Raw genomic sequence first — 24,642 nt, forward strand, 5'->3', positions numbered from 1 at the left:
AGTGTAACTTCTTTGGTCTATGTTGGTATGGATTTCAGCTGTGCAAAGGACACGGCCACCACTACAAACAGGGCTCATAAATATTTGGAAAAAATACAAAGTAGCTTCAAACAGGCCAGTATTAGATGACTGGAAAGAGTTCAAAAAATCTTGGGCCTTGCTTGATCTAAAAGGCTTCAACCTCCCGAACTGAATAGGTAATTAGGGCACATTCTGAAGGGGAGGATCTGAAGCAACAACTGGGAAGTGTGAACACTTCCAGGAAAAATCCCAGCTGTGAGTGTCACTGAGCACACTCACGTGCAGCCAGCACAGGGAAGATGCCCAGCATATCCAAACAAGCTTCCAGGTCACTGATTCTGATCTGCTTTCAACCCTCTCTGAGCTAACTTTGTACAATTTAAAAAAAAAAGGCTTAAAGGAAAAATCAATCCAGGTACACCAAGAGCAACAGTTCAAACATTTTACTAAATCAATTCACACAGTTTCAAAATTGTAAATATAATTAAGGACAACAGGGTTTCTGTATTTTTTTTCTTCCAGAATCATTAAGACAATAAACAAACACAAATTAGGTTTATAGCATCTGTTCTTTTAAAAAATGAAAGGAACGCCACTTGATGTATTGATAAAGCACCACAACACAGTTACAAAATAGGGTTGGCCTGTTTCTTTCACAAGTAAAAGACTACATACTCCTAACAGCTTCCTGCTTCAATCCATACTTCATTAAAATAACACTATAAAATCTTCTAGATTACACTAACTTCAGACAATGCCTGGTATAACAATGCATTAACAGCAGTAATGCCAACTATCAGTGCCAACATAAAACAGTTTAGAGAGGAAAAACAAAACAAACAAAAAATTCCAAAACAAAACAACAAAAACCTCACCTTTATTTCCCTAGATGAGCAAAATTTAAAATAAGGGATGCTCTGCCTCACAATGAGTTAAGGATTTGGGGATGCTGATGGGTGGAAGAGGGGGCTGGTACTGTAGCTTTCTAGGCTTAGTTGGCATCTAGCTTGGCCATTTCCTGCACGTATATCCCTATACTCTCACTGTCAAAGAGCACGAAGTACACCGTCTTGATTGAAGAGGACATTGTTGACACAAAATAGCTGGAGATGGCTTTCAGGATCAGCTGAGCAGCTGTTTGCTTTGGGAAGCCATTTCTAGAAGAAGAGAGGGAAAAAAAGAAAAAATCAAGACACTGTGAACCAACTTTTGATGGTTTAACCTCCCAGGGAAAGCTCCAGCTTTTCTCCAACACCTCATGGTAAATAAAGCTGCAAAGACAGTGTTTACAGTCTGAATTAGAAGCTATAAACTTGTTGTTTTTAGACTTAAAATGCTCAAACAGAAGAAAAGCATTCCCAAAATATGAATACAGAGTCTACACAAACTGATGGGTTGAACCTCATAATACCTGATGGGTCAATAATTCTCATTTAACAGGTAAGTAAACTAAGAGCCTGCTGTGTTCTGGAAAGCAGTGTATATTGGAGCTGCAAAGTTAAACCTGTCCTGAAAGCAAAGGAACTGTTAAAGAAAAGTAAAAAGGGACAGAAATCTTGATATAGAATATGAAACATGAAAAGACCCAAAGTACAATATGGTCTTACCACTACTAATGAGAACTAAGCACAGGATTTTACAGGACCTAACCTGACAACCTTTCTTATAAACTTCTTCATATTTTTATCTAGGAATCCTTGTCTTAAACATTCATCTAATCTTCAAACAAGTCAAGCACAAGTAGAATGGTCTGAACAAAGCTATGACCGGAACTTTATGACCTGACTTTTATAGATCATGGCAAACTCCTGGAATTACACCTGGTAACTGCTTGGAACATGGCCTGAACTTTGTTGCTATGTCACTCCTGAAATACTGCTGCTCACCCAGACCATGGCTTTACCCTGCCAAATTCTGTGCCCTCCCCCAGCCTCAGGGCTGTGCGCTCCATAGTCAGTCTGAAGGTGATGGGACATGATGACTCTCTTAGGAGTAGCACCCAAAAAAACCCTGAAGGAGCCTGTTGAACATCACCTGGTTCCTTGACATGCATTTACAGATACCTGGTAGTTAACACTCCCCATTATAAAGTGTGTACTATTAATACTACAAATAATTTACAGATTACACAGATGGATGAGTTCCTCAGTATTTTGTAAGCAGTTCAAAGAAGCTGGGCTTAATTCACCTCTGGCTCTAACAGGTGAACATTTCTTAGCACTTGCTCACTGAAGCACCACACTGGTAGTAAAATGCTATTTAATCTCCCTCTTTTTCTCTGCTGCAACACACCAAATGTGAAGGGCAAGTTCCTGTGACATGGCCCACTTGCTGCACATTGCCTTACCAAAAAACATTCTCACACAGCAATTCTGTGTCAGTCCTGCCTGTAATGTGATATTATACATGCTGGCTTGAAGATAATGTTTGTGGTATTTAAAAAATGATGGCATGAAATAACTTACACTATTTTTTCTTTCCTGAAAATAACTGATTTTTTTCTTCTATTGAAGAAGAATAAAAAAAGAAAGGAAAAAGCATTGTGAGCAAAGCTCATACTATTCTAAAGGCAAATGAGCTGCTCAGGGATAATCAGCTGTGTGTGAAGTTAATCCACTGAGAGCAGTTTTGACACTGGAGCTGCTCAGGAGGTAGCAGCCTCCACACCTGAGCACTTGCAGGTTACTTATGAATGTTCCATCCTTGCATTCAGTGAAGAGATGTCCCAGGAATTCTGCTCCTGAACTGTCATGCAGGGCAGCATCAGAATGGGGACATACACTGCTGCTGAACTGTTCTCAGGGGCCTCTAAAGTCACACAACTTCCACGTGTTCTGGCAGGGTGGTCACACCAGGGCACTTGAAAGAAGAGTGGCTGGTGAAAGGAAGGCACAGTGCCAAGCAAGCTGATAACAATCCATTGCTCAGGACACCTCTCCCAAAAGAAATGAAAGAGAGCAGAAAAATCAGCAGAAAGGTGCTGGCCTGATGGCCATGTGTGGGCTGCAAGAAACAGAAGCCTTATGCACTGATCTATGGGTCTGAGTTAAATTCTTGTGAAAAGGCAGTTTGGGACTTTTGCCAAACCAGTGTCAATTCAGATCAAGGTCAGAGCCTCAGAATGAAATCCCTTCTCAGAGGATGATTTCATGTTCAATCCCTAACTCTCCTTTCCCTTTTCTCCTGCTGGCCCTACCAGACTGAACTCTAGGCTACCTCTGAACAGCACCCAAGCTGTGCTCTCCATAAGTTGGCTGTAGCTGAGCATCTGGCCCAATGAATGCTACAAGTATGCTATTTTATTTCCCCTTGTGATTTATTTGAACTGCCCTCATGTAATCCCATTCCTCAACTATAAAAGAGAATGAAACTGTTTATGTGGGTTTATTGGGTGATGTCTGCTTGACAGATGCCTGTACTAGAACAGCTGCATACATGTGGTGTCTTTGGCATTTGCTATCTTTTAAAGCTTTACTTTTTTCTTTTTTTAATGATTTTGACTTCATAAAAACAAGTATAGAGTATTGTCAGAATATATTATGTTCTCTCAAAAATTAACTTATGCACGAGTATATCTAATTAAGGGGAAAAAAGGAAAAATACATAACCTCATATATTACTCAAGGCCTTTTGATTCCTCTCCATCTTTTAAAAGCACCACTTCAACTGGCTCAAGTAATAATGACATGTATATGCCAAGTGGAGAACTTGCCCCCGATCCTGCCTGTCAGTAACCAGACTTCAGAACAGAATGTGAATCCTGAGGATTGTTCAAGGCTTCATCATCTTCCAGCACCAATCACACACTTCACAACAAGGGCTGGGAATGGCTCTTTGCTGGGAGCTATCCAGAAAAGACAGGGCTGTGTGGAAGATACTTTACATGGTCCCACTTTTACATAACAAATTCCACAGTCACTCTGCACTCTCCACATTATTCCATGGAGGAATAGAGTTTCTCCCAGAGAGTGATTCAGAGCTTCTCTTTCTAGTGACCAGCCTGTGACCCTGACAGCTAATCCAGCAGGTTACTACGAACCCTTTTCTCTATTTCTCTACTGTTCTGCAAAGTTTGCTCAAGTTATCTCCTTAAAATGACACCTATGCAAATTAACCTTAGCTGGAGATTTGTATGATGCATGTTGCTTAAATTTAGCATCCTAATGAAACTTTTATTTCTTGTCATTCACCCAAAACTTCAAATAATGTTTTCTGCCCTAGACCACAGATTATGCAAGAATTAGTCTAGTGTTCCAACACAGCACAATGGGAAGAATATTCTTGTTGTTCTCCAGCCAACTTCTTTAATGACAAACTCAAGAGGGTCAGTTGTTCAGGGTTAAGAGATACAACTGTGTAATTCAGCCTGGATTTGGCCCCTGGTCTTCTTACTGAGCCATCAATGAGGGCTAGGTGTTCCCAGCCTCCCTCTGCACCCCAAACCCAGAGGCCTCAGACTAAAGGTGCAGTCAGTCTGGATTGAGACTTTTAACATGATCTGACTTTCAAAGGCACTGAGCACACTGTAGAGAGCCAGAGGCCCTGAACTTCAGCCTGAAGCTTTCAAAGACCTTGGCAAGGGTAATGAAATAGTCCCATGATGTAAACTGCATGGAATTCAGCTTATGGATTTTGGATGAAAGCTTGAAGTGACTCTGCAAATCCTGAGAATCAAGGCACTTTAGGTTTGCTGCTTAAACAAACACTAAACCATGTCTTCTGGCCATTGTAAGACAGTTCAGTTTCATTACACACTAAAATCAGGCAAAAAGACCCCTTTTCTTCATGTTCTTTTCCACATCTCCGATTTATATGAATGAACTGATTGTCTGAGAGAAGTCTTTTAATATTCTCTTGAAAGTTCATTTTATGCTCTTAATCCATTTGCATGCTTTAAGATTTGCAGGGATCACTATGAGATATGCCAACACTAAACTAGGACTCAGGAAAAACTGCAGGCTCCATGCACTGCCTGAACAAACCTAGAAGAAACTCTTCTTTTAGGGAACTGGTTTAAACACGGAAGAAAAAAGCCTGCATTGTAACAATGTGTTTTGTACACGGGAAGGGACTGGAATACCAGATGGCACTTAGAGAATGTGACCTATTTGGCATCAGGTTTGCCTGACAGCCTTACCTGCCACTGCCAATGGAAGGAAAGGCAATTGATTTCAGCTTCTTTTCATCAGCCAGAGCCAAGCAGTTCTTCACTGTTTTTTCCAGCAGCTCCTCGCACTTGTCTGAGCCCCAGCCTGGGCTATTACAGTGGATCACAAATTTTGCAGGCAGTCCGTGGCCAGCGCTGACAACAGCTAGGAAGAATTGAAAATGAAATATAATTACTTTCCTCTCTTTAGGATTAAAGGAGTGTACATGTGATTAAAATAGCAAACAGTCAACAGACGTTCCTTTAGCCACTGAGAATGTTTTAGATTACAAATCACACAGCCTTAAAATATAACTTGATTACAGAGACTTTGTGTTTTCCATTTCCATCTGCATTTTGCTGTGATAATTTATAAATCATAGCTAGGATCGAGCTTATTTGAGAGAGAGCAAGAATTCATGGCTGACATCAAAGGGAGCACATGTATACTGGGTAAGGAGAAAGGCAGGAGCTGCTAGAATCCAAACCCAGACAAGAGGTGATCTTGCTTTGGCTGGCTTTACTGCAGAGATACAGTAAATAACAGGATGCTGGACAAGCACAGGGAGTTACAACTGCAGCGACTTTCAGCTAGTCCTGCTAAATGTACAGAGCGCTCAGCTAGCTTCTGATCATACCCCAGCCCAAACTGGAGCACTTCAGAGCTACTAGTGCTCTGCAAATACCAAAGGAAGGATGGAAAAGAGGTGAATTCAGATTCTGGCTTTGTCTCTGAATAACTATAATGAAGACATTTTGTGTGATTTCAAGACTTTGGGCCTAGCCTTATTTTAGCTTTTCTGTGTATGGGTCATCCAAGATCACCTGAACAATGCTGAGCTTAGTTTCTCTCTTTCATCACATTCTTGCCAGAGAGGTGTAGAGGATGCATTTACAGATTTGCAGTGTTTGATTCACACTGTTTGTGTAACAACAGGCCAAGCTTTGTATGTACAAAGAAATGAAGAAGAATTTTTAGCATGCTAATCATATCTTATCACCACAATATTATCACGGACATGTGGGGACTAAGAAGATGCAGCAGACCCTGCCTACAAACTGGTGACAGGCAGGGATTCTCCAGATGAGAGGCCTCCTTCTCTGTAGGAGAACACGTCCTGCGTTCACCACTTCCCATCACAGGGCGACAACAGACTGTGCTCTGCCTGCCAGAAACCAGGCTAAGAGGATCTCTGTCATTTCCAAACTCACTGGGCTGTGGTTGCAAACAAAAAGTTGTAACTTGGTTTGTTAAAAAAAAAAAGGTGGGAGGAAGCAAACCACCTTAATCACAAGCTGAGGGAACAAAAACATCTCTCTGAAATCTCACAAGAGCAGATAGTGAGTGTTCACAGAGATTCAGTCCCTAAAATACCCCACAAAAGAGTAGGTATAAAATGGCAGCTTATGTCTTCACAAAACTTCATAAAAATACCAGTAAGTTTTTTAAAAAATTAAAAAATCAGGTTTGAAAAGGTGCTTAGAGATCTGAAATCCTCTATTCCATTCTGGAATGTTTATGAGGCATTTTCTATTTAAGTATAGTAGAAGTAATTCTTGGCACATGATCATCACATATGGATGCTATCTCATGCCTGCTGCAGGAAAGAGAAAATAGACTTTGTCATATGGATCCTGACCAGGGGTTACCCAGAACATTTTGAAGGACAATGGAAGCACAAGCATTTTATTTCTTATGGGTTTGCAGAGTCCAAACATGTTGAATAGTCTGAGTGTTAGGCAATGTTAATTTGTCATAATGTGCAACTCAAATGTTGGCAGATTCAAAATACATCATAAATCCAAGAAAAATCTATTAAAAGCAGTTGACATATCTCTAGTCAGATGTGAAATGTGGATATCATCCCCACCCTGCAGGAATAAAATACTGTATTGATACACATGACCAACTTGAATATTTCTCAGGGAGTGTTTTCCAAGGTAGTCATTAATTAACTCATTAGGATTCTGATGAGGACAACTGTTCATTGCTAAGAGCAGCTGCCCCTTACTTCAAATGCAAATGCACTGAAATGGGAAGTGAGAAAGTGAAAGCCAACTATGAACTTATTCTGTGCTAGTCACATTCCAGGTAAGCATTCTGGTTATGGGTAGATTAAAGGGATGTCCATAGAACTGAGAAATCTGAAAACTGGGTATATGTAGGATTGAAAAATGGATGTATTAGTTCTGCTCTAGAGTCTTCCAGCAAGTCCTTAACAGCCAGTTTATCCCACTGCAGTGCAGAGCTGCCATGGAGTAACACTGCCAAGCAACCCACAGATCTGAGGGATGCACTAACAGCTGAGAAAAAAACCCTTTTCTTTTCAACTTCCCACCTATTTGGTTGGCTGGTAAGCAATCTTGTACAGAAGTTAGTAAAAAAGAAAAATATGAGTAACTGATTCTGCATATCTTTGCAGAACAAAAATTCCAAGAAAAACTTATTAAAATTTTTAAAAAGCAAGAGAGAAACCCCCAAAGTATTAAGCTCCAGAAGTAAACAGTTGTAATTTTTCCTGTCAGAGCTGAATTCTTACATCTCCCCTTCGGCTGCAGTTAGGATTCGTTTACAAAACTGTGCACACTGTATTTATTTTTATAGCATAAACACAGATGGCAGAATCAGCCTTCTATATGAACAACATGGATCAGCAATTTCACAGATGGTATAAAATTATATATTGCCATTATCAAACTTTATTACTCACATAGTAGATTTTTCTCCGATATTACATAAATTTTGATAACTAGGCATCAAAAAGTCGTAAGCTTTTATAGTGATGATTTTGGCACTGATTAAACTAAGTACCCAAGCAGATGCTGAACTTTAAGCACATGCTTAAGTTCAGTGAAAGTCAGCAGCATTTCAGCAAAGCAGATGTTTAACAGAGTCGGAGACTCAAAAATAAGCATCTCATTAATTGCTTTTCTGAACTGTGCCCTTAATGATCCACACTGAGTGTGCACGCACATACCTGTGAACAGCCTGGCTTTACTGTAACACTACAGCACTGCCCATTCCCCAGGTGCTTTGGGAAAGGTTACTTAAGATGCAGTGTGTGCAGTTGAACTGTGGAGAACACAAACACAGCCCTTGGGAGCTGCCTGCACACCGCAGAGCCCCGGCAGTGCCGCAGGGGGAGCCGGGCTGTGTGAGCCGAGCCCCGGCAGTGCAGCAGGGGGAGCCGGGCTGTGTGAGCCGAGCCCCGGCAGTGCCGCAGGGGGAGCCGGGCTGTGTGAGCCGAGCCCCGGCAGTGCCGCAGGGGGAGCCGGGCTGTGTGAGCCGAGCCCCGGCAGTGCCGCAGGGGGAGCCGGGCTGTGTGAGCCGAGCCCCGGCAGTGCCGCAGGGGGAGCCGGGCTGTGTGAGCCGAGCCCCGGCAGAGCTCTGGGCGGGGTCCCGAAGCGCAGCCTCACCTCCGGCTATGTCCAGCGGCCCGTTCTTTTTGCGGAGCTCAATGACGGCTTCCACAAACTCCTTGCCGCCTTTCTTTTCCAAAGTGCTCCCTGAACAGAGAATTGTTAGTTTACTCCTCTGATCTCAGCAGGCATGTGATTCATCATTCGCTTTTGTTACATCACTCTACAGTTTTCTGCCCAAACGTTTTTTGGGGACTGCAAAGTAAGATCTAAACCTTTTGGGACTTGAGAATTAGCTAGTCATTAAAAACAACAAAACAACAACAGAAAGAACAAAAAGACAACCCTAACAACCCAAAAACCTCACACTGGTATCCCTTGCTAACATTCTCAGACTTGAATTTACTGTCAAAAAACATTTGACATGACATCCCTACCTCCTTCCTTCTCATGAGCATCTCTTAGTGTGAAATGTTCCAGAAGAATGTGCTAGCTCAACAGTGGTTGAAGGTTCGTAATTCCTTCCCCTAGGGTTCATTTCCCCTCTTCTCTTAGAAATTGTTTTAAAGAGCCATTTGCCACAATAAGAATTTGAAACTCACCTGATCTTGGTCCCTGACCCCAACAGGTGGCCCCAGGAATGAAACAGTCTCGTGAGTGCAGCGGGCTGCTTTACTTGGTAACTGCCCAGCTTGTTGAGCCACCTTTAACCAAGAGGAAGAGCCTCAGAAATAAGGAGAATCTCCAAGGAACACATTCCTCCAATGAACTTCTCTAACTACAACTAAGGAGCTGGACAAAGTCATTCTGGGAAAAGAGCTGTGCAGTGTGTCAGGGCAACCAAAAGGTATGCTGTTTACAAAGGCAGTCCATCACTAAATGGTTTAGATCTTATTTTGCAGCTCTAGTTTTAAATATTAATGAAAGAAAAAACAGCCCAAGAAAGCAATTTCCTAACTACATAAGCATCCCACATAATTTTGCACTGTGCATATTAATGATAAAGGTAAATAAGTAAAAAGCAGTGATATCGTAAAGGCTCTGATTTGCGCTATTGCTTTGAAAACTGATTTCCAAAAATTCAGAACTAGGATCTCTAAAGATCTATACATTTATTTGGTGACACCCCTTACTTCCACTGATGAAGAAAGAAAAAAAATGCAATTTCTGATGGAAGTGCACATACTATATGCTCCAGGAAGCACAGGCCCTCTTCCAAGACTCTGGTTACTAAATCAGGTTATAACTCTAGGAACTAACAAGACTGCAAGATGCTTTTGGTTTGTTTTGCTAAATTTCTTCCAAACTGAAAAGCTGAAAACAATGCTTTTTTTTCCATTCAAAAACTGACTCTGACCCTGAGTCTATTTTGTTAGTGGCTGAGGACAATTACAAAAGCTCTGCCTTTCCTTTGGCTTTTTCATAACCAGTTCACAACAGGGTTTGCCAAAAACTGGATTGCAAGGTCAGACTGTGTAGGTCAGAGTGTAATTTGCTCTTTGTGCTCATTTAAGCTTTTAAATATGAATACTTCAGGCAAACTGCTAAGAATTTTCTGAAACTTAAAGATACCTATCCCAGTGCAACTGAGTGAGAGGATCACCTTACAAATCTCTTAGAAAAGACAGTAATGGCTTTATTTGTAGCAGCACGGTGTCTTAGGAGACTGCTGGGAAAGGAGATCCAGAGCAGCACTGAGGTGCTTAAAAGCCCTTTGCCCTTCAAAGGCAGTGGAAAAGCACAGCACCCTGTGCCCTTTGCTGAGCCCATCCAGCAGGCGTGCCTGACTCCAGGGCCTTATAAAATCCCCCTGACTGAGAAGGGATGGGGAGGGAATGAAACAGCCTTCCATTCTAGTTACATTCTTGTTGTATATATTTCCATATCATTTCTATTTATATTTATATATATGCCAGTTATATTTCCCATGAGTCCATGAACTCTGATCAGTCCTAAAACCCATGACATTCCTAATCCTTAATTTTCCCCTTTAAGGGGAAACATAATTAAGCCTTGTACAGAACCTAGGAACAGCAAAGTTCTATTAAGTAGGTCATTTCTTTGCCATTGCAAAGCTGTTGTACACTTAATGGAATTTAGCCTAGTTAGGTTTAATTCAATCCAGAAGGATCAGCTTTCTCCCTTCTATTGGGAATTAATTTATAATTAAAAGCAATGAACAACCATGTCAGTTTATTCCACTGAGCTCTCTTCTTGCAGATCTGGTACAAAGAAGAGAAAAAGTAATATTTGGTATGAATGAGTGAAATATTCTGCATTTACTCCTCAATTATGCTCTTCTGATTAATACTGAGTTTATACTGAAATCATACTTGACATCTATGTTGTAAATTGGCTTAATCTGGCAAGGGACAGACTGTATTTAACCATTTTCCACTACACTAGCAAGTTTCTTGATGGAAGTCTTGCTTCACAGCTTCAAGGTTAGTAGCTTATGTGCTCACAGGCATAAATATGTGTCACTCCCATGAGAATAAGATCATTATCTCATGCTTTCCAAGCAGGCATTGGTATCAGTGTTGAAAACAGCGTTAGCAGAAATTGAGGCTCTAAAATTCTCAGGATAAGCCCTCAGTACATTTAAATTGTTAGGGAAAAAAAAACAACAAAAAATTAAAAAAAAATTTAGATGGGTAAAAGTTAATCATTGGAAGCTAAGCATTTGTGCACTTCTATTCTTTCTTACAGCAGTCAGAGGCAACAGGAACCTACACTAAGGAATGAGCAGTCCAGCTTCAAGAGACAATTTTCTTTGCAGGGTAGCAAAGCATTTCTTTGCCACAGGGTAGGAGACAGGCACATTGGCTAAATGGGTCTGGTCTGACAGACTTTGGAAGCATTATTCTTCAGGTACAGGCTACTATGACACTCTGCATGTGATTTAGCCAGCAAAGTCACAGTGCTTCTGTCCCAACAGGCTGACCAGAGCTACATTTCTCTGCTTGTTACTCAGAAAGCAGCCCTTTCAGAAAAAGCAGGTGGTGCAGGACATGTGAGTACTGAAAACAAGGCCTCAGGCATAAGGAGCCAACTCTCACAGCGATGGTGAGGTCAAGATGAGATGCAGAACAGAGGCTGGGATCAGCTGACTTGTTCTTAAGCATTGCCAGCAACTTCTGCATTTGGCCCAAATTCTGATTTGCCTTCTCAAATTACCAAGGCAGTTCAATCAAAGTACTCCTATGATTTTATAAAATCCTTCAAAATTCTGTATGTGAGAGGATTAAAGAGAAGGGCTAGGAGTAGAGTTACTCAGGGGACAGTTCAGGTGGCTGAATTAAGAAGTCTGTCCTGTTTCCTGTCATGCCTTCTCTCATCCGTGTAGCTCAGGTGACTGATGTGTGTGCAGCACTAGCCTGGGCTTGTGGGAGTGAGGACCATGGAGCAGGGCTAGGAGGGTCATCGGTCCATAAGGATAATCTTAAGAGTTTGGGAAATACAGACAGGTTAGATCCAGCCAGTGAATCCAGATGTGAACATCTGAAACTTGGCATGGAGAGGGTGCACTGGAACTGGTTGGAAATCTAAAGATCAATACTCAAGCCACATTCCAACTAGGCACTTTACACGTCAAACCAACAGTGGCGTAATTCATTTTCCTTGGTCACGTGCCTGCATTTAATGCAACTGTTCCTGCACTTCAATTTTGGTGGTGCACTCCACTGTCACTTCTGAAAGGCCGATTTGGCAATAAAAACCAAAAATGCCCGCTAGGTTTGCAATTGTTCATTTCTTGTCATGATCAGTCGGGACTGCTGGAAGTGAGAAATGAATGCAAATCTGCATAGCTGCAACAAGCTGGTGGCTGCTGATCGACCATGCACACACATACGAACTCCGCAGCACTGAACTTGCCATTACCTACTTCACCACCGGTGTAGAAGTCAGAGTTTGTCGGGTGAACGACAGCATCACTGTCGATCGTGGCAATGTCAGCCTGTACAACTTGCAACTACAACAGGTAAACAGATGTATATCAACCACGTTGGACAGAGACCCAGCACAGGCTCTACATTTACACATGTACCAACGTCCATATTTTCCTACCTTTACATCTCCAAACCTTGCGCCAAAGGAGTATGCTGAGTTGTGTGTGCAGGTGTGTGTAGAGAAAGGGGTGTAGGGAGCAGGAGGAGGAATATTGAGTATGACATGATCAAATAAATGTTAAAATGACAAGTCAGAGCAATCACATGAGATCATTTCCAAAGTTTTAAAATCAGCTAATGCCCCATTTCACTTTGCAGAAACCTAGAACAACCAGTTCCCCACAGAGCATGACATTAAAATATGGAATCTGTTTAAAAAAGAGAAATTCAGCATCATCAAACCAAACAAAATAATTAGTTTCTCCATTTTGTCAGCACTAATAAGCTGACAGGCACTGATTTTCATATGGAAAGCCATTCATCATTTTGTTTCTAAAAATGCCAGTTTCCTTCACATGTAGGAAACTGTGTATTTGCAGCCATGGTTGTACAGAATTTGCTTTAAAAATTACAAATAATTGTTTGTATAGTTTAAAAGTTGAGGCATATCTTTTAATAATGTGCTGGAATGGCTAAGACACTTGCAGAAATATCTGTATTTCTAAGAAAGGCTGATATAAAAATTAGCTTTCTTAGACTATTTTTCTTGTTAAGTTACTTCTCTACATTCCCATAGGAAATGCAGCAGTATTAGAAATATGGGTTGTATTCCATTAAGGTAGTGTCAAAAAAAGACAGCAGCAGGTCTACTCAGATAAGAAGGGATGGCAGTACATAATGCATGAAAAGCAATTTTTGTTTTGCTGAAGAATAAACTTCTGCTAAAAAGGGACTTTGTGATTTCTTATCAATCTGAAACAAGAGAAAAGCTTTAAAAGTGATTCTCCACCCATGACAGTTCACTCTTGGTATAATACCAGTATTTGTTTCCAGCTCAATGTATAAGTGACAGAGAAGAATTAAAACATAATGGAAACAAATTATTGACTGAATTAAACATCAAACCAAGGCATGAAAGATTTGGGGATAGCTTATTATGTAATAAGCCCTTTCCAAAATTTTTAAGCCTACTTGAAGTATCGAAATAAAACCCCTGAGACCGCAGGTAGAATGGAGAAACTGCTTATTTTGAGAAAAACCTGACAAAAAAGTATTTTAGTCCTCAAAGTATCCAAATAAGAAACCCCCCAAAATAGCTAACAGTCACATATGATCATTATGGAAAAGAATTTAAAATTTTTGAACTGAAATCAGCTTGAAGACTAGCAATAGCTGCAAGTATTTAGAATTGGTCAAAAAGCATTTTGAATATAGTTCTTCAACAAAGCAGGACCTGCAAGATTTGAATTTCTGCTCTGATTAAAGGTATGAAGCCCTAGAGAGTAAATTCTGGGTTCCATAATTTCCATGTGACCGTTAGTTGTGTCAACCCATGCCCCATTTACCTAGGTCATCTTTAAGGTCAATGTCAGCATTGGTAGGATTGATAATGGCCTCCACCTCGAAGCCGGCTAAATTACTGATTTCACTGTGAATAAGGTTCAGCTGAAAAGAAAAGCATGAGGTGGGAAATAACAGGACAGCTGGGAAATCACAGAGAAGCTGCAGAAAAGTGAGCTTTGCAACACAGATGGAGATAGCATCACTGCAAACAAATATGCAAAATAAAAGGCAGGTCATAAAGGGTTATTAGCCCAAAAAAATTCAAACACAAGACTCAAGCATTGTTCATACTGGGAGAACATGAATGTATCTACTAGCAAGCTCTATTTTGGTTTTATGCTGATCACTATTTGGGATTCTTATTGTTATCCAGTATCTAAAGGGGACTTACAAGAAATCTGGATAGGGTCTTTTCATGAGGGCATGGAGTGACAGGACAAGAGAAATGGCCTTAAACTGATGGAAGGGAGGTTAATATTAGATATTAGGGAAAAAATCTTCCCTGTGAGAGTGGTGAGGCCCTGGCACAGGGTGCCCAGAGAAGCTGATGGGGCTTGGAGCAGCCTGGTCTGGTGGAAGGTGTCTCTGCCCATGGCAGGGAGTTGGATTGAGATGAGATCCCTTCCAAACTATTCTGTGATTCTAATTTTGCCATTAAATGAGTGTGTTTGTTTCTTCCCCACGTAAAGATGAAGGACACCCTGAGCATCCCTTAAGCATCAATTACAGGGATGCTGGGACCATTCTGCCCTGAAACAGGATCAAAGCTGCTGCTCCTCCTTAAAGCCAGCAAACATGAGCCTATCTCTGAGAAAGCAGACACTTGTCTCCAGCGATTCCTCCATCCCAACAAGGAGATGTGGTTTTTTTTCTTTCCTTATCAGTGGTCCCCATGTTCTGTATCACAGCACTTCAGTCCTCATTACAGTTCTGCAGCCTTTGGGAACGTCTGGTGAGGTACTGTAAGCAGGCATATGATATTATGTGCTCATTGCTTCTAGTATTTATTTTGTTTGCTTTACTTCCTTTTGTCCCTTATGAAAGCAAAGATTTTTAACCCCACCCATTACTGCTCTTTACTCCTCTAAGCACCCCCATATATTTCAAGCATGTCTTTCAATTTCTTTATTGTTATAAATCAGGAGGATCTCTCCTGGGCACACAGGAAACTGCAAGGCAGCACAGAGATCTGGAGACTGACCTCACATCTGCACCAGGTGTTCTTAAAACACAGTTTGGGTGTCTTCTCATAGGATGTGACCAACACCACAGAAGCAACTCTACAATTTGAGGCAACCTAATGGGAATGCTGAACTTGGCAAAGGTCAAAACTGCAGGTATGGGAAGTTTCTAGCCAGGGTTTGAGCAGGTTGTGACGCTGCTTTATGGCTTCTGTTGGAAGTCTGATTTCACAGGCACCAAGTTTATATGGACAAAACTTTAAATACTTTAAAAGTGCAAAAGATTTTCCAGATTTTTTTTTCATTTCGGGAAATACATTAGCTACAGCATGACCTATGCCTGTGGTTACAATACGTATTTTAGATTATTTTTTCAGCAGCTGTTTGGGTGATACAGAAAGCAACCATGAAGGAGAAAGCTCTCATTCATTTATGTAATTCCTGCAACCAGCTGCAGCTAAGCCAGCCTTTCCTTTTAATCCAAAGCCCTCAGCCTACAAAGCATAACATACATCTTCAGGCATGGTACTTCATATCATCAATATCAGAATTTTATCTCTTGTTTGTTATAGCCCATGTTCTTAAACTTAATTCTTCAAATCATTTCTTTGTGTATGTTAATTTATTAACAGGGAATATGAGCCAGTCCATGAAACCCATACAAGTGAATGGGACATTTAAGGAGGCCACCATCCCTATATTTAAATTTTCTGGAAAAAAATTCCACTTCATTCATTTGGTTCTATGAAATGACCCTTTTTCTCTTTTTAAAAACCTGCGATTTCATCTAATTTGCATATGTTGCTTGAGTAAACTATGTTACCTCAAACTAGGGTGATTTTGACTAAAAATGAGCATAATTCAGCCCTGTTTTAAGTATGTGTCTGTTCAGGAATTTGTAATAAAATCTAAGAAAGCTTCCTTTCCAAATAGGTTGGAATCCTTTAATACTTCACACGTGGTGAGTTATTCATGCTGGAGTTTGAGTCTTGAGTTTGACTACAAGCAACTGCTGTTTAAAAAAAAGTCAAATCAAATCAAACCAAAATGTTAAAAAAACTTCATGAATTTAAAATTAAAAAAAACCAAAAACCAAAAAACAACAGCAAAACACATGCACACACCATGACTGTATTGTGGAGATTATAGTATGTTCCTAAACATATTTTGCTTATTCTGTAAGTGATCTTTTTGATTCCTAATTCTGAGCTCCACAAGTTTTTGCCCCAGATCTATCAGCTGCAGACTCGTTTTGTTTTGGACCTTAAATCTGTCTCTGAGCCCACTCATATATGGGATTTACATAACAGCTAGCTGGTAATTAAAGTTTCAATTTCACAACAACAAGAAAATGTTTAAAAAGCTGCCCATGACTGATAGCATGGGCTGGCAGCTAAGTCTTATTTTACAAAATTCTGCATTTATTGCTCAATGCACTGTTAGCTATCCAAAACAAATCAAATATTAATCAAATTTTTTCCCGTGGAATTAAATCCTCCAAAGAGTAATTGCTTGATTTCACTACCCAATAGCATGTATAGCAAGTGATCCCCTAAAGGGCCACTTAAAAAAAAATATATACACAACTTGCATATACATGTGCAACAAAGAATGGACAAAACTTGAGGTAACATTTCAATTAAATGTTAGTTAGATAAAATGCAGATGGCACTTAGCACATCCATGAGTATTTCCTAAGCCAAGCCTGGCATTTCTAATTTCAGACAAAATTACCTTAAAAGTCTTGAAGCTTTTTCTGGTATGAGTTTCCTACTGAAAACTGAAGATGCCTATTGCAGGCCACAAACTGAGATCTCTTGGAAGGTCCAAACCTTAAAGCTTAGACTTGAGATTCTGCAACTCTGCCTCTACTCTGTAATCCTCTCAGGAAAAACAAACTAGTTAATGCGCACAATGCCACATTTCCACTGGGATGTCACTTGTGGATGTGCAATCATTTACATATTAACTAGATTTTAATAATTAATGTGGCACTAATAAACATCTACAGGTATAACTGAAGGGTTCTTAGCCATTTCATGACCTCTAAGAATTTCCAGCTCAATGTCAGCAGTTACCTGAAGATTTAATGCAATAACTGTAATTTTAAAAACTGAACAATACCCAGTTTTGCAACATTCTCATTTGTGTTTTTTGCATCAAATTAAATCTGGGGTTATTAGAAGGATGAAGAGCTGCTCTTGCTAGTAATCTCCTTCCCTTCTGTAAACATGGAGCCAAGAAAAAGATTTTTCCCATTAAACACTTATGAATGATGTGATATCAAAACCAAGATTATTTTCTTTCTTCTCTGCATTTAGCAAAGGATTTTCTGATCTGGCAGATAATGGTTTTGTAAACCAAACAGACGTGCTGAAAAGGTATTCAAGAATGTCACAGGAGGTTTGAAAGATCCTGATTGATTGATCTCAGCAGCAATTCTTCAAATGCCTTCTCTAACCCTCAGAACATGATCTGTTTGATTTGGACTGTTCCCTCACAGGAGACAAACAGGTTTTCATTTTCTTTTAATTTCTCTTTTCATTACATGTTCCAACAAAGGGCTAACCCCTGGTCTCTCTCATGTGCAGGGCTAACTGACACAGAGCCAGCGCAGGGATGGATGTGTCACACCAGGACTTTTCTCACGGGCTGGACTCCAGTGAATGAGAAAGCCAGACAGTCCACTCCCAGTACCAGGACTCACTGGGAAGCTCTACAACAGACTCTGACTCTGCCCACCACAGCTTAAAGCAGTCCTGGAGCTCATGATTTTCTTCCACTGAGCCCAGCAGGAAAGCCCCACTGATTTGCTGCGTCAGTCCTGCTGGAACACACTGGGTCTTATTACAGGTTTCCTATGGTAACTAAAATGAGCTCAAAATCAGCTCCAGAAGTCTGACGTTACTTGCTTTCTTGAAACAGTAATGTAGACTATAAATTTTGGGTTCTAATTTAGTCATCAAACTGTCTTTGAAAAGCCACCCCCCTAATAGGAGCAAAATAAAAAAAACCAACCCTACCAAACCAGCCATCTAGCTGTAGCTGTAAAATTAAATGTGGAAAATCAGAAATGTTGAAAAAAATTTTACTCTCGTGCATGTTAAACTTGGCAAACAAACTGGAGGATAAATGGAGAACACCCTCAGTATAAAATAAAAATGAGTCAGAGGAGTTACATTCCACAATGGACAATGGCTCATCTTTTATGGCTTACGACACAATGATTTGATTATTGAATGATAGCAGAAAGATGCAGTTTTACTTATGAAAATTTTGCATCACAAATTAAAGGCAGGTTTCAGGATAAAAGACCAAATTAATTTAATGACTTGTCTCTTTAAATGGATCCTCTTTAAGCAGATATGTATTTGCATTAAACCAACCCACATCCCAAATCATATTCACAGGGAAAAAAAGAATTGTTGATCTCTAGCTTTTCATAAACACATCATTCATTATTACACAGCATTAACTTCTGTAAATCACAAAGCAGAACACAGCATAAAACCATTATTATGAACAAATGTCTAAAACAGGTTTTGATAAAAACCTGTAAATCATTTACATCAGCAATGAAGTGGGCTGACTGTTGGAAAAATGAATTTATGCTTAGAATCATCTCTTTGGCAGATGCTTATCTGTAACAATTATGTTGCTTATGAATGAGGCAGATTACAAGCACACAGGCTTTCCTTCTAATTAAGTATTTAATTATGTGGTCACATGAAGACTTATTTATGTACTTTTTAAAATGCTCTAGAAATGTTTTGGAGAATTTCTTTGAAATTATAAAAACCAGTATCATACATCTCCTTGATTGCTCAGTGGGGAAATGTCCATTGTACCTAGATGTTTTCTGGAAAAGGGGGTAGTAGGAGGGGGCTATTCCCTAAGCAGCACAGAAAAATAGGTATTAATTCATAAAAATGCAGGATCATACCTTCTGGCCAAGAAACAGGCTTTTGGTGGACAGGACTGTGAAACCATCTGCAGGAGTTCCCTCTGTTGTGCTGTCAGCACTGGCTGATTTGCTCACTTCTCCCTGCTTCTTCTTCCAGAAATACAGTTAATTAGTTAACTCAAGCCTCTGAGAAAAACAGTTTAATGCCACTAAGATATATGACATGCACTAAATGCTTAGCAGGCAATAAAACGCCTGTACAAACAGTGGCGGTGGATTTTATCCTGTAGTCCAGCCAAAGTCCCTGATAACAGCACAAGGGATCAATAGGAAAAACGACCTCAACGTCTGCAGAGCTACAGGTGCCTCCTCTTGCCCACAACAGTGCACAGTTGAGATGACAGTTGTCTTAAATGTTGCAGGAAAACATATAAACAGCCCCAAACTTCTAACAGCTTTCTAATGGCTTGTGTGGACAAAGATTACAGATCTGTGTGGGCAGACATTCATTCTAAGCTAGAAACAGACTTGTCAGAGAATAAATTTTATCTGTGAAGGGAGGTGCTCCCAGATTCCACAGACTTATTTTTAGAAATTCTCCTTTGTAATGCAGCTGTCCTTAGAAGCAGTGTCAAAAGAATACATCTACTTTCTATCTGCCTGCTTGCAGGAAATGGGCTGAACAATTTTCTGTCTTATTTAACATCATCACCTACTTTCACCTCCAGTGAAACTGCTGGAGGAGAGAGGAGTTTCCCTCAATCACCATTTATTTTTTCAACTTTATTACTGCAGTGAAATACCAGGTTTCAGGAATTAACTGATTTACTGCACAAAAAGGAGAATTAGGAACATCTGAAAAGGAAGTAAATTCACGAAGGCTGTGGTTATAAACTCAATTGGTACCAAGAACAATTTCACATTTTCAATAAAATTATTACTTAAAATTTCATATAAATATTTGGGCATTATAAATATTGGTTATTAGATTATTATAAATATTTGATTATGAGTTATAGTGCCTCAGCAATATCTGTGTTGAAGCACAAAAAGGACACCTGGAATACTGAGCAAGCCATTGTTCTCCTATTGTCCCTTTCCAAAGTATAGAAACTGAGTCTGAGGCTGAACAAGTAAAATGACTGATACAAGGGTACTTAGAAGCTGTAACCATGCTTTACTTTACACAAGTGTTTTGAAAATTAGATTTGCATGGGTCTTATTTCAATTCCCCAGGAGTTTACTGTTAGCCAAATACCAATATAGTAAGCAGACAATACAGTTTATTGTGTGGAAGAAAAACAGAACCCCACAACAGACTTCCTGCTTTTGTAATCAAGCAGGGCAAAAACATTCCAGATTTAGGGGAATTATTAGTGCATGTCATTGGAAGCATTGCATTTGAAATGTCAACTAATAGGTGTTCTGAGGCAGAAAACTAAATTCAACAGTTTAAAAAGTCAAACGAGTGAAACAATCAGAAGACTGACCCAGTAAATAGCAACAGGATGAAGAAGCTTTGCTTGACCCAGAGGCAACTTTCACATTCCTTGTCCATTTCATGTGAAATTCCTTTACTTTTCTTCCTACTTGCCTAATTTATTGCTTAACTGCAGTTGTTTTGCAGAATTAAAAACATCCTTGGCTACACATGTACTCATTAGAAAGATTCCCTGCTCCTACAAACTGAAACCTGTAAGGCATGGCCAGTACAGCCCCCAGATGCTTTCCTCTCCTGGTACACTCTCTGCCCACCTCAGAATGCTTCTTACAGAGTATTTATGGCCCATCTGTCTGTGCTGCAGACCTGGGCCACTCCTGAGGGTGTTCATGCTCCAGCTGCACCCAGGAGAGGGCAGAGCTCCTCCTCCCCTGTTCACGCTGAGGCTGAAATCACCACTGGTCACAACACACGCAATGCAGAGCTGACCTAGTGTGAAGCTCCCTGCAGCTACTGCTGGCAAGCTTGTTTGGGTTTATTTTAAACACATTACTCTACCTTGGATTTCCTTGCTCCTTTCTTGCCGCCTGTTTTCTTTGATACAGTTTTTTTCTGTGATGGAGACTTTGCCTTCTTTGCTGGGGGTGGAGTGATGATGGCTTCCAGTTTTCCTTTTGATCCCCTCTTCTTTGCCAACAGCTCTGGGTGAATATTGGGTAACACTCCACCACTGGCTATGGTGACCCCTTTCAATAGCTAATAAAAAAAAAAAAAAAAAAAAAAAGTTATAAATGACAAATTCTAGTAATTACTCACCAATAAATAGAATATAGGGTTTACTGCAAATTTTGTATACTGCCTTGAGTTTCTCCATCATTATCCTTGAAGAAGAGATAAGAGTGAAATGGAGCTGACCACATACTAGATTTTTTCTTAGAAAAAGAAATTTCAAAATGGAGGGTAATATTTACACAAATCTCTATACCTGTAAATCTTTCTTGAAAAAAATATACAGTTGAAGATCAGTTCATTCAAGCCTTTAAAAGCAGAGGTAAAATATATCATGTTCTGCATTTAAAACCACTTTAACTCAATTTTATACATCTAACTGGGACTAATTCACTATTCAGGAAGATACAGACAGTGACATCAAAGTCCCCCAGGTACTCCCACCTTCTGATTTGTCTTTACTGCTCCCCACTTTCAACTCAGTGAGGCTCCAAGCTTACAAAGGGATAATAAATGGAAAGTATTACCAAATTTCAGGCAAAGACAGAAGGAGGGTGGTTGGGGAGTATTATTTTTTTCCTGCTCCATCATGATACACAGATTTGGAAAAAGCATCTTTTCAGATGGGTTTTTACAGCACCTCGTACAAAGGTACATTAATTTCAGCCACAGCCTCTGGCTGACACCACAGCACTGTAATAATAATGCCAGATTTTTTTGTGGCCAGGTTAAAGGCATCTTTAAGTCTGCAAAGGACACAGATTTGCAGGAGTTTGGAGCTCCTCTGTGGTCTCAGTAAGAGACTTCAGTGAGAACAGGACAGGTCCCACTGAGTTCTCAGCTGCCTAAGGGGGAAACTAAAAACAAACAAAAACCCAGCATCTGCAGGATTTCCTCTGTATCCTAGAAGAATTTATGACAATACCCTAGTTGAACAGAAAGAGTTATAAATAGTGTTAGAAAACATCATTTTACATCTCCATTGCATTTTTACATGTTTTAGGAGTACTGAAATACATAATTAAGCTCAGTGCTGTAGTTAGTTACACAGCCAGCATGCTAGTGAGTGTTTACTGCTGTGCTGCTCAGTAAGTAGAGGTCTTGAGTTACCAGTCAGCTATATGGAAAGACAATTTAAGAAGCCCTAAAGGGAATCCTGACCTTCACATGGCAGAGGTTTTTCTTACCTGATTTAATTCTTCATCGTTTGCTACAGCCAACAAGATGTGTCTAGGAGTGACTCGACCCTTCTTGTTGTCCCTTGCTGCATTTCCAGCCAATTCCAGAATTTCCGCTGGGGAAAAAGTAAGCTTCTTTTAATTACAATGTGGTCATTAAGAAAAGTCAGTGTGTTATTTAGCATCCATGCAAAAAGGTGTGGGAATTACATCATGTTACTCCTAACTGCTGTAGATATGCTCAATAGACATCTAACTCTAAAATTATTATCCTGTTTTTATATGTCTAATCACTGAAGAACAAATGCACACTTAAGTCCAGTCTTTTAAACTAGAATTATTATTTTTTTATTCTTCTGAAGCAGTTTCCCTAGGTTCCTCACTTTTCAGTGATCTTCTCAAAGCTACTGTGTGCTCATCTCTTAGGAACCCTCTCATAACAGGGGACTCTAGAGTACAGTAGACACATAAATTCTACAGGTCTTTTTCTCAAACCTGTCAAATATGAGTTCTGGCTTGCATTGCTTCTACTTTTTTATTACTGGAAAAGACACTATTCTCAATGACTCATTTTTAGCATTAGGGAACCATGTAAGCACACATCCAAGTCAGGACACTAAAAATATAAATTCTGTTGCTACACTCATTTAAGGATTTTTTTTTTCTCTGAGAAGTTTTTAACTAGAAAAAGTAACTGATGAATCATGTTTGTTTGCTCCTTATAAATTATTTCCTCAGAAGATATTTCCAGCGCTGACAAAACGTTTTAACAGCTATGCGTATAATGGCTTTTACTGAATTAGGAAAGATAAACTTGCTCCACTTGCAAGGATCTTTGAAGAGAAAGGAGCGAGCCTTACCTGCTGACTGATCTATCTACAAGCCTTGGGCAAGGATGCAATTAATTACAAGAAAGTCTGGGGAACAATTTAAAAAAATGACATAACATGTTTATCAGACTTTGCAATTATGTGCTACTTCTGTCTTCATTACACCTAACCTTTCATTTCCCTCTCTACAATATGTGTTTTTCTATTGCATTTGGTGGATTTCCTTTTGCTTATCTGGTAATGTTTGGAGAAAAAGAGGGGGGAAAAAAAAGGAAATACCTTTTTTACATCTATTACACACTAATATTAAAATGTAACATTACAATAATATATGAGCTCGATTTCACATTTAAGAGCTGACTACACCATAAGAGCTCCTCCCTAAGCTTGCTTTAGAGGGAAAGAGAACTGAATTAAGGCATTAACGTGGAAACAAAAAAGACAAAAATCAAAGTTAATGTGACCACATGCTTTTACCATAGGACACAGTAAATCTTCAGTAATACTATGAAGCACAGACTACAGCTTCTCATTAGACTGAATTTAACATGATTCTTCAATTATTTTTCATCCTAAGTCCAATAAAAAGTAAGCCATGATGCTTACTAGAAAACTTTCAGCTGCTTCTGGATGTTCTAAAGTCAAAGTTCATTGAGGACTTTGGTGTGTTTTCACTGTTTTTGTGTTCTTCAAAGCACACAATCAACTTTATTATAGCATGAGGCAGAATATTAAGTCTAAACCCCCAGAGTAACTCAACATTTCATGCTGACAACAATTGCTTTAATTTACTTTTAAAGCAGGACTAGCAGGGTAAGGTCAACCTGCCCATGCCTTCCACACCTCCAAAGAACTGAATTAAGCCGGCACAATCCTTTTGACATCCTTCTGGCAAGGCCCAGCTCAGCCATGTGAGGTTTAGCTGCTGCAGCCTGTGGTGGCAAAGCCCTGCATCACCTCCCAGCGGACACCCGGGCATCCCCAGTGACCTCAGCGAGGCTCTGTCACCGAGTAACGCCACCACCCCCACCTCCTCACACCACGAATGCAACTGTTTGTATCTCAGACTGAATCCCAGCTGAAAAGCAAGGGAAGGCTTTGCTGCTTTTTGGTTTGCCTCTGCTCCCCCACGTCCGCTGCTTTCCGGCACCAGGCCCTGCTGAACAGTCGGGCCGTGTTACTCTCTGTGACGGATCAGCACAGCTATGCAGACAGGGCACGCTGGAACTAAAGACTCTAAGAAAGTGTTATGCCTGTAAAGCACACAGGAATGTTTTATTTGTTCCTCATAAAACTAAAATGTCTGCCTTGCACAGTGGAGAACTGTTCTTGTAAGTGCTAAGCCCTCTTCCTTGGACAGGAAACTCACTTTGAAATTACAGTTTTCTAATGGTCCTTT

At 40.0% G+C, this 24,642-nt stretch overlaps 1 protein-coding gene across 5 annotated transcripts in view; it reads right to left on the minus strand.

Annotated features, from left to right (window-relative positions):
• Nucleotides 1-449: 449 nt before the first annotated feature.
• Nucleotides 450-24,642, minus strand: part of LOC134558887 (core histone macro-H2A.1) — a 41,313-nt gene continuing 17,120 nt past the window's right edge. Inside the window, exons 3-9 of one of the 5 annotated variants that reach the window (XM_063413182.1) lie at nucleotides 22,423-22,529; nucleotides 21,065-21,262; nucleotides 19,105-19,212; nucleotides 12,410-12,500; nucleotides 8,585-8,674; nucleotides 5,159-5,333; nucleotides 450-1,178 (exon numbers count right to left, since the gene is read on the minus strand). In XM_063413182.1, the coding sequence (XP_063269252.1) occupies nucleotides 1,013-1,178; nucleotides 5,159-5,333; nucleotides 8,585-8,674; nucleotides 12,410-12,500; nucleotides 19,105-19,212; nucleotides 21,065-21,262; nucleotides 22,423-22,529 (935 nt within the window). In that variant the 3' untranslated portion in view covers nucleotides 450-1,012. Of the gene's footprint in view, nucleotides 1,179-5,158; nucleotides 5,334-8,584; nucleotides 8,675-9,129; nucleotides 9,232-12,409; nucleotides 12,501-13,982; nucleotides 14,083-19,104; nucleotides 19,216-21,064; nucleotides 21,263-22,422; nucleotides 22,530-24,642 lie in introns of those variants that run through there. The other 4 variants (XM_063413180.1, XM_063413179.1, XM_063413181.1 and 1 more) reach the window with 4 other exon arrangements.

The sequence above is a fragment of the Prinia subflava genome, chromosome 16 (assembly GCF_021018805.1).
Source record: "Prinia subflava isolate CZ2003 ecotype Zambia chromosome 16, Cam_Psub_1.2, whole genome shotgun sequence".
Lineage (NCBI taxonomy): Eukaryota > Metazoa > Chordata > Aves > Passeriformes > Cisticolidae > Prinia > Prinia subflava.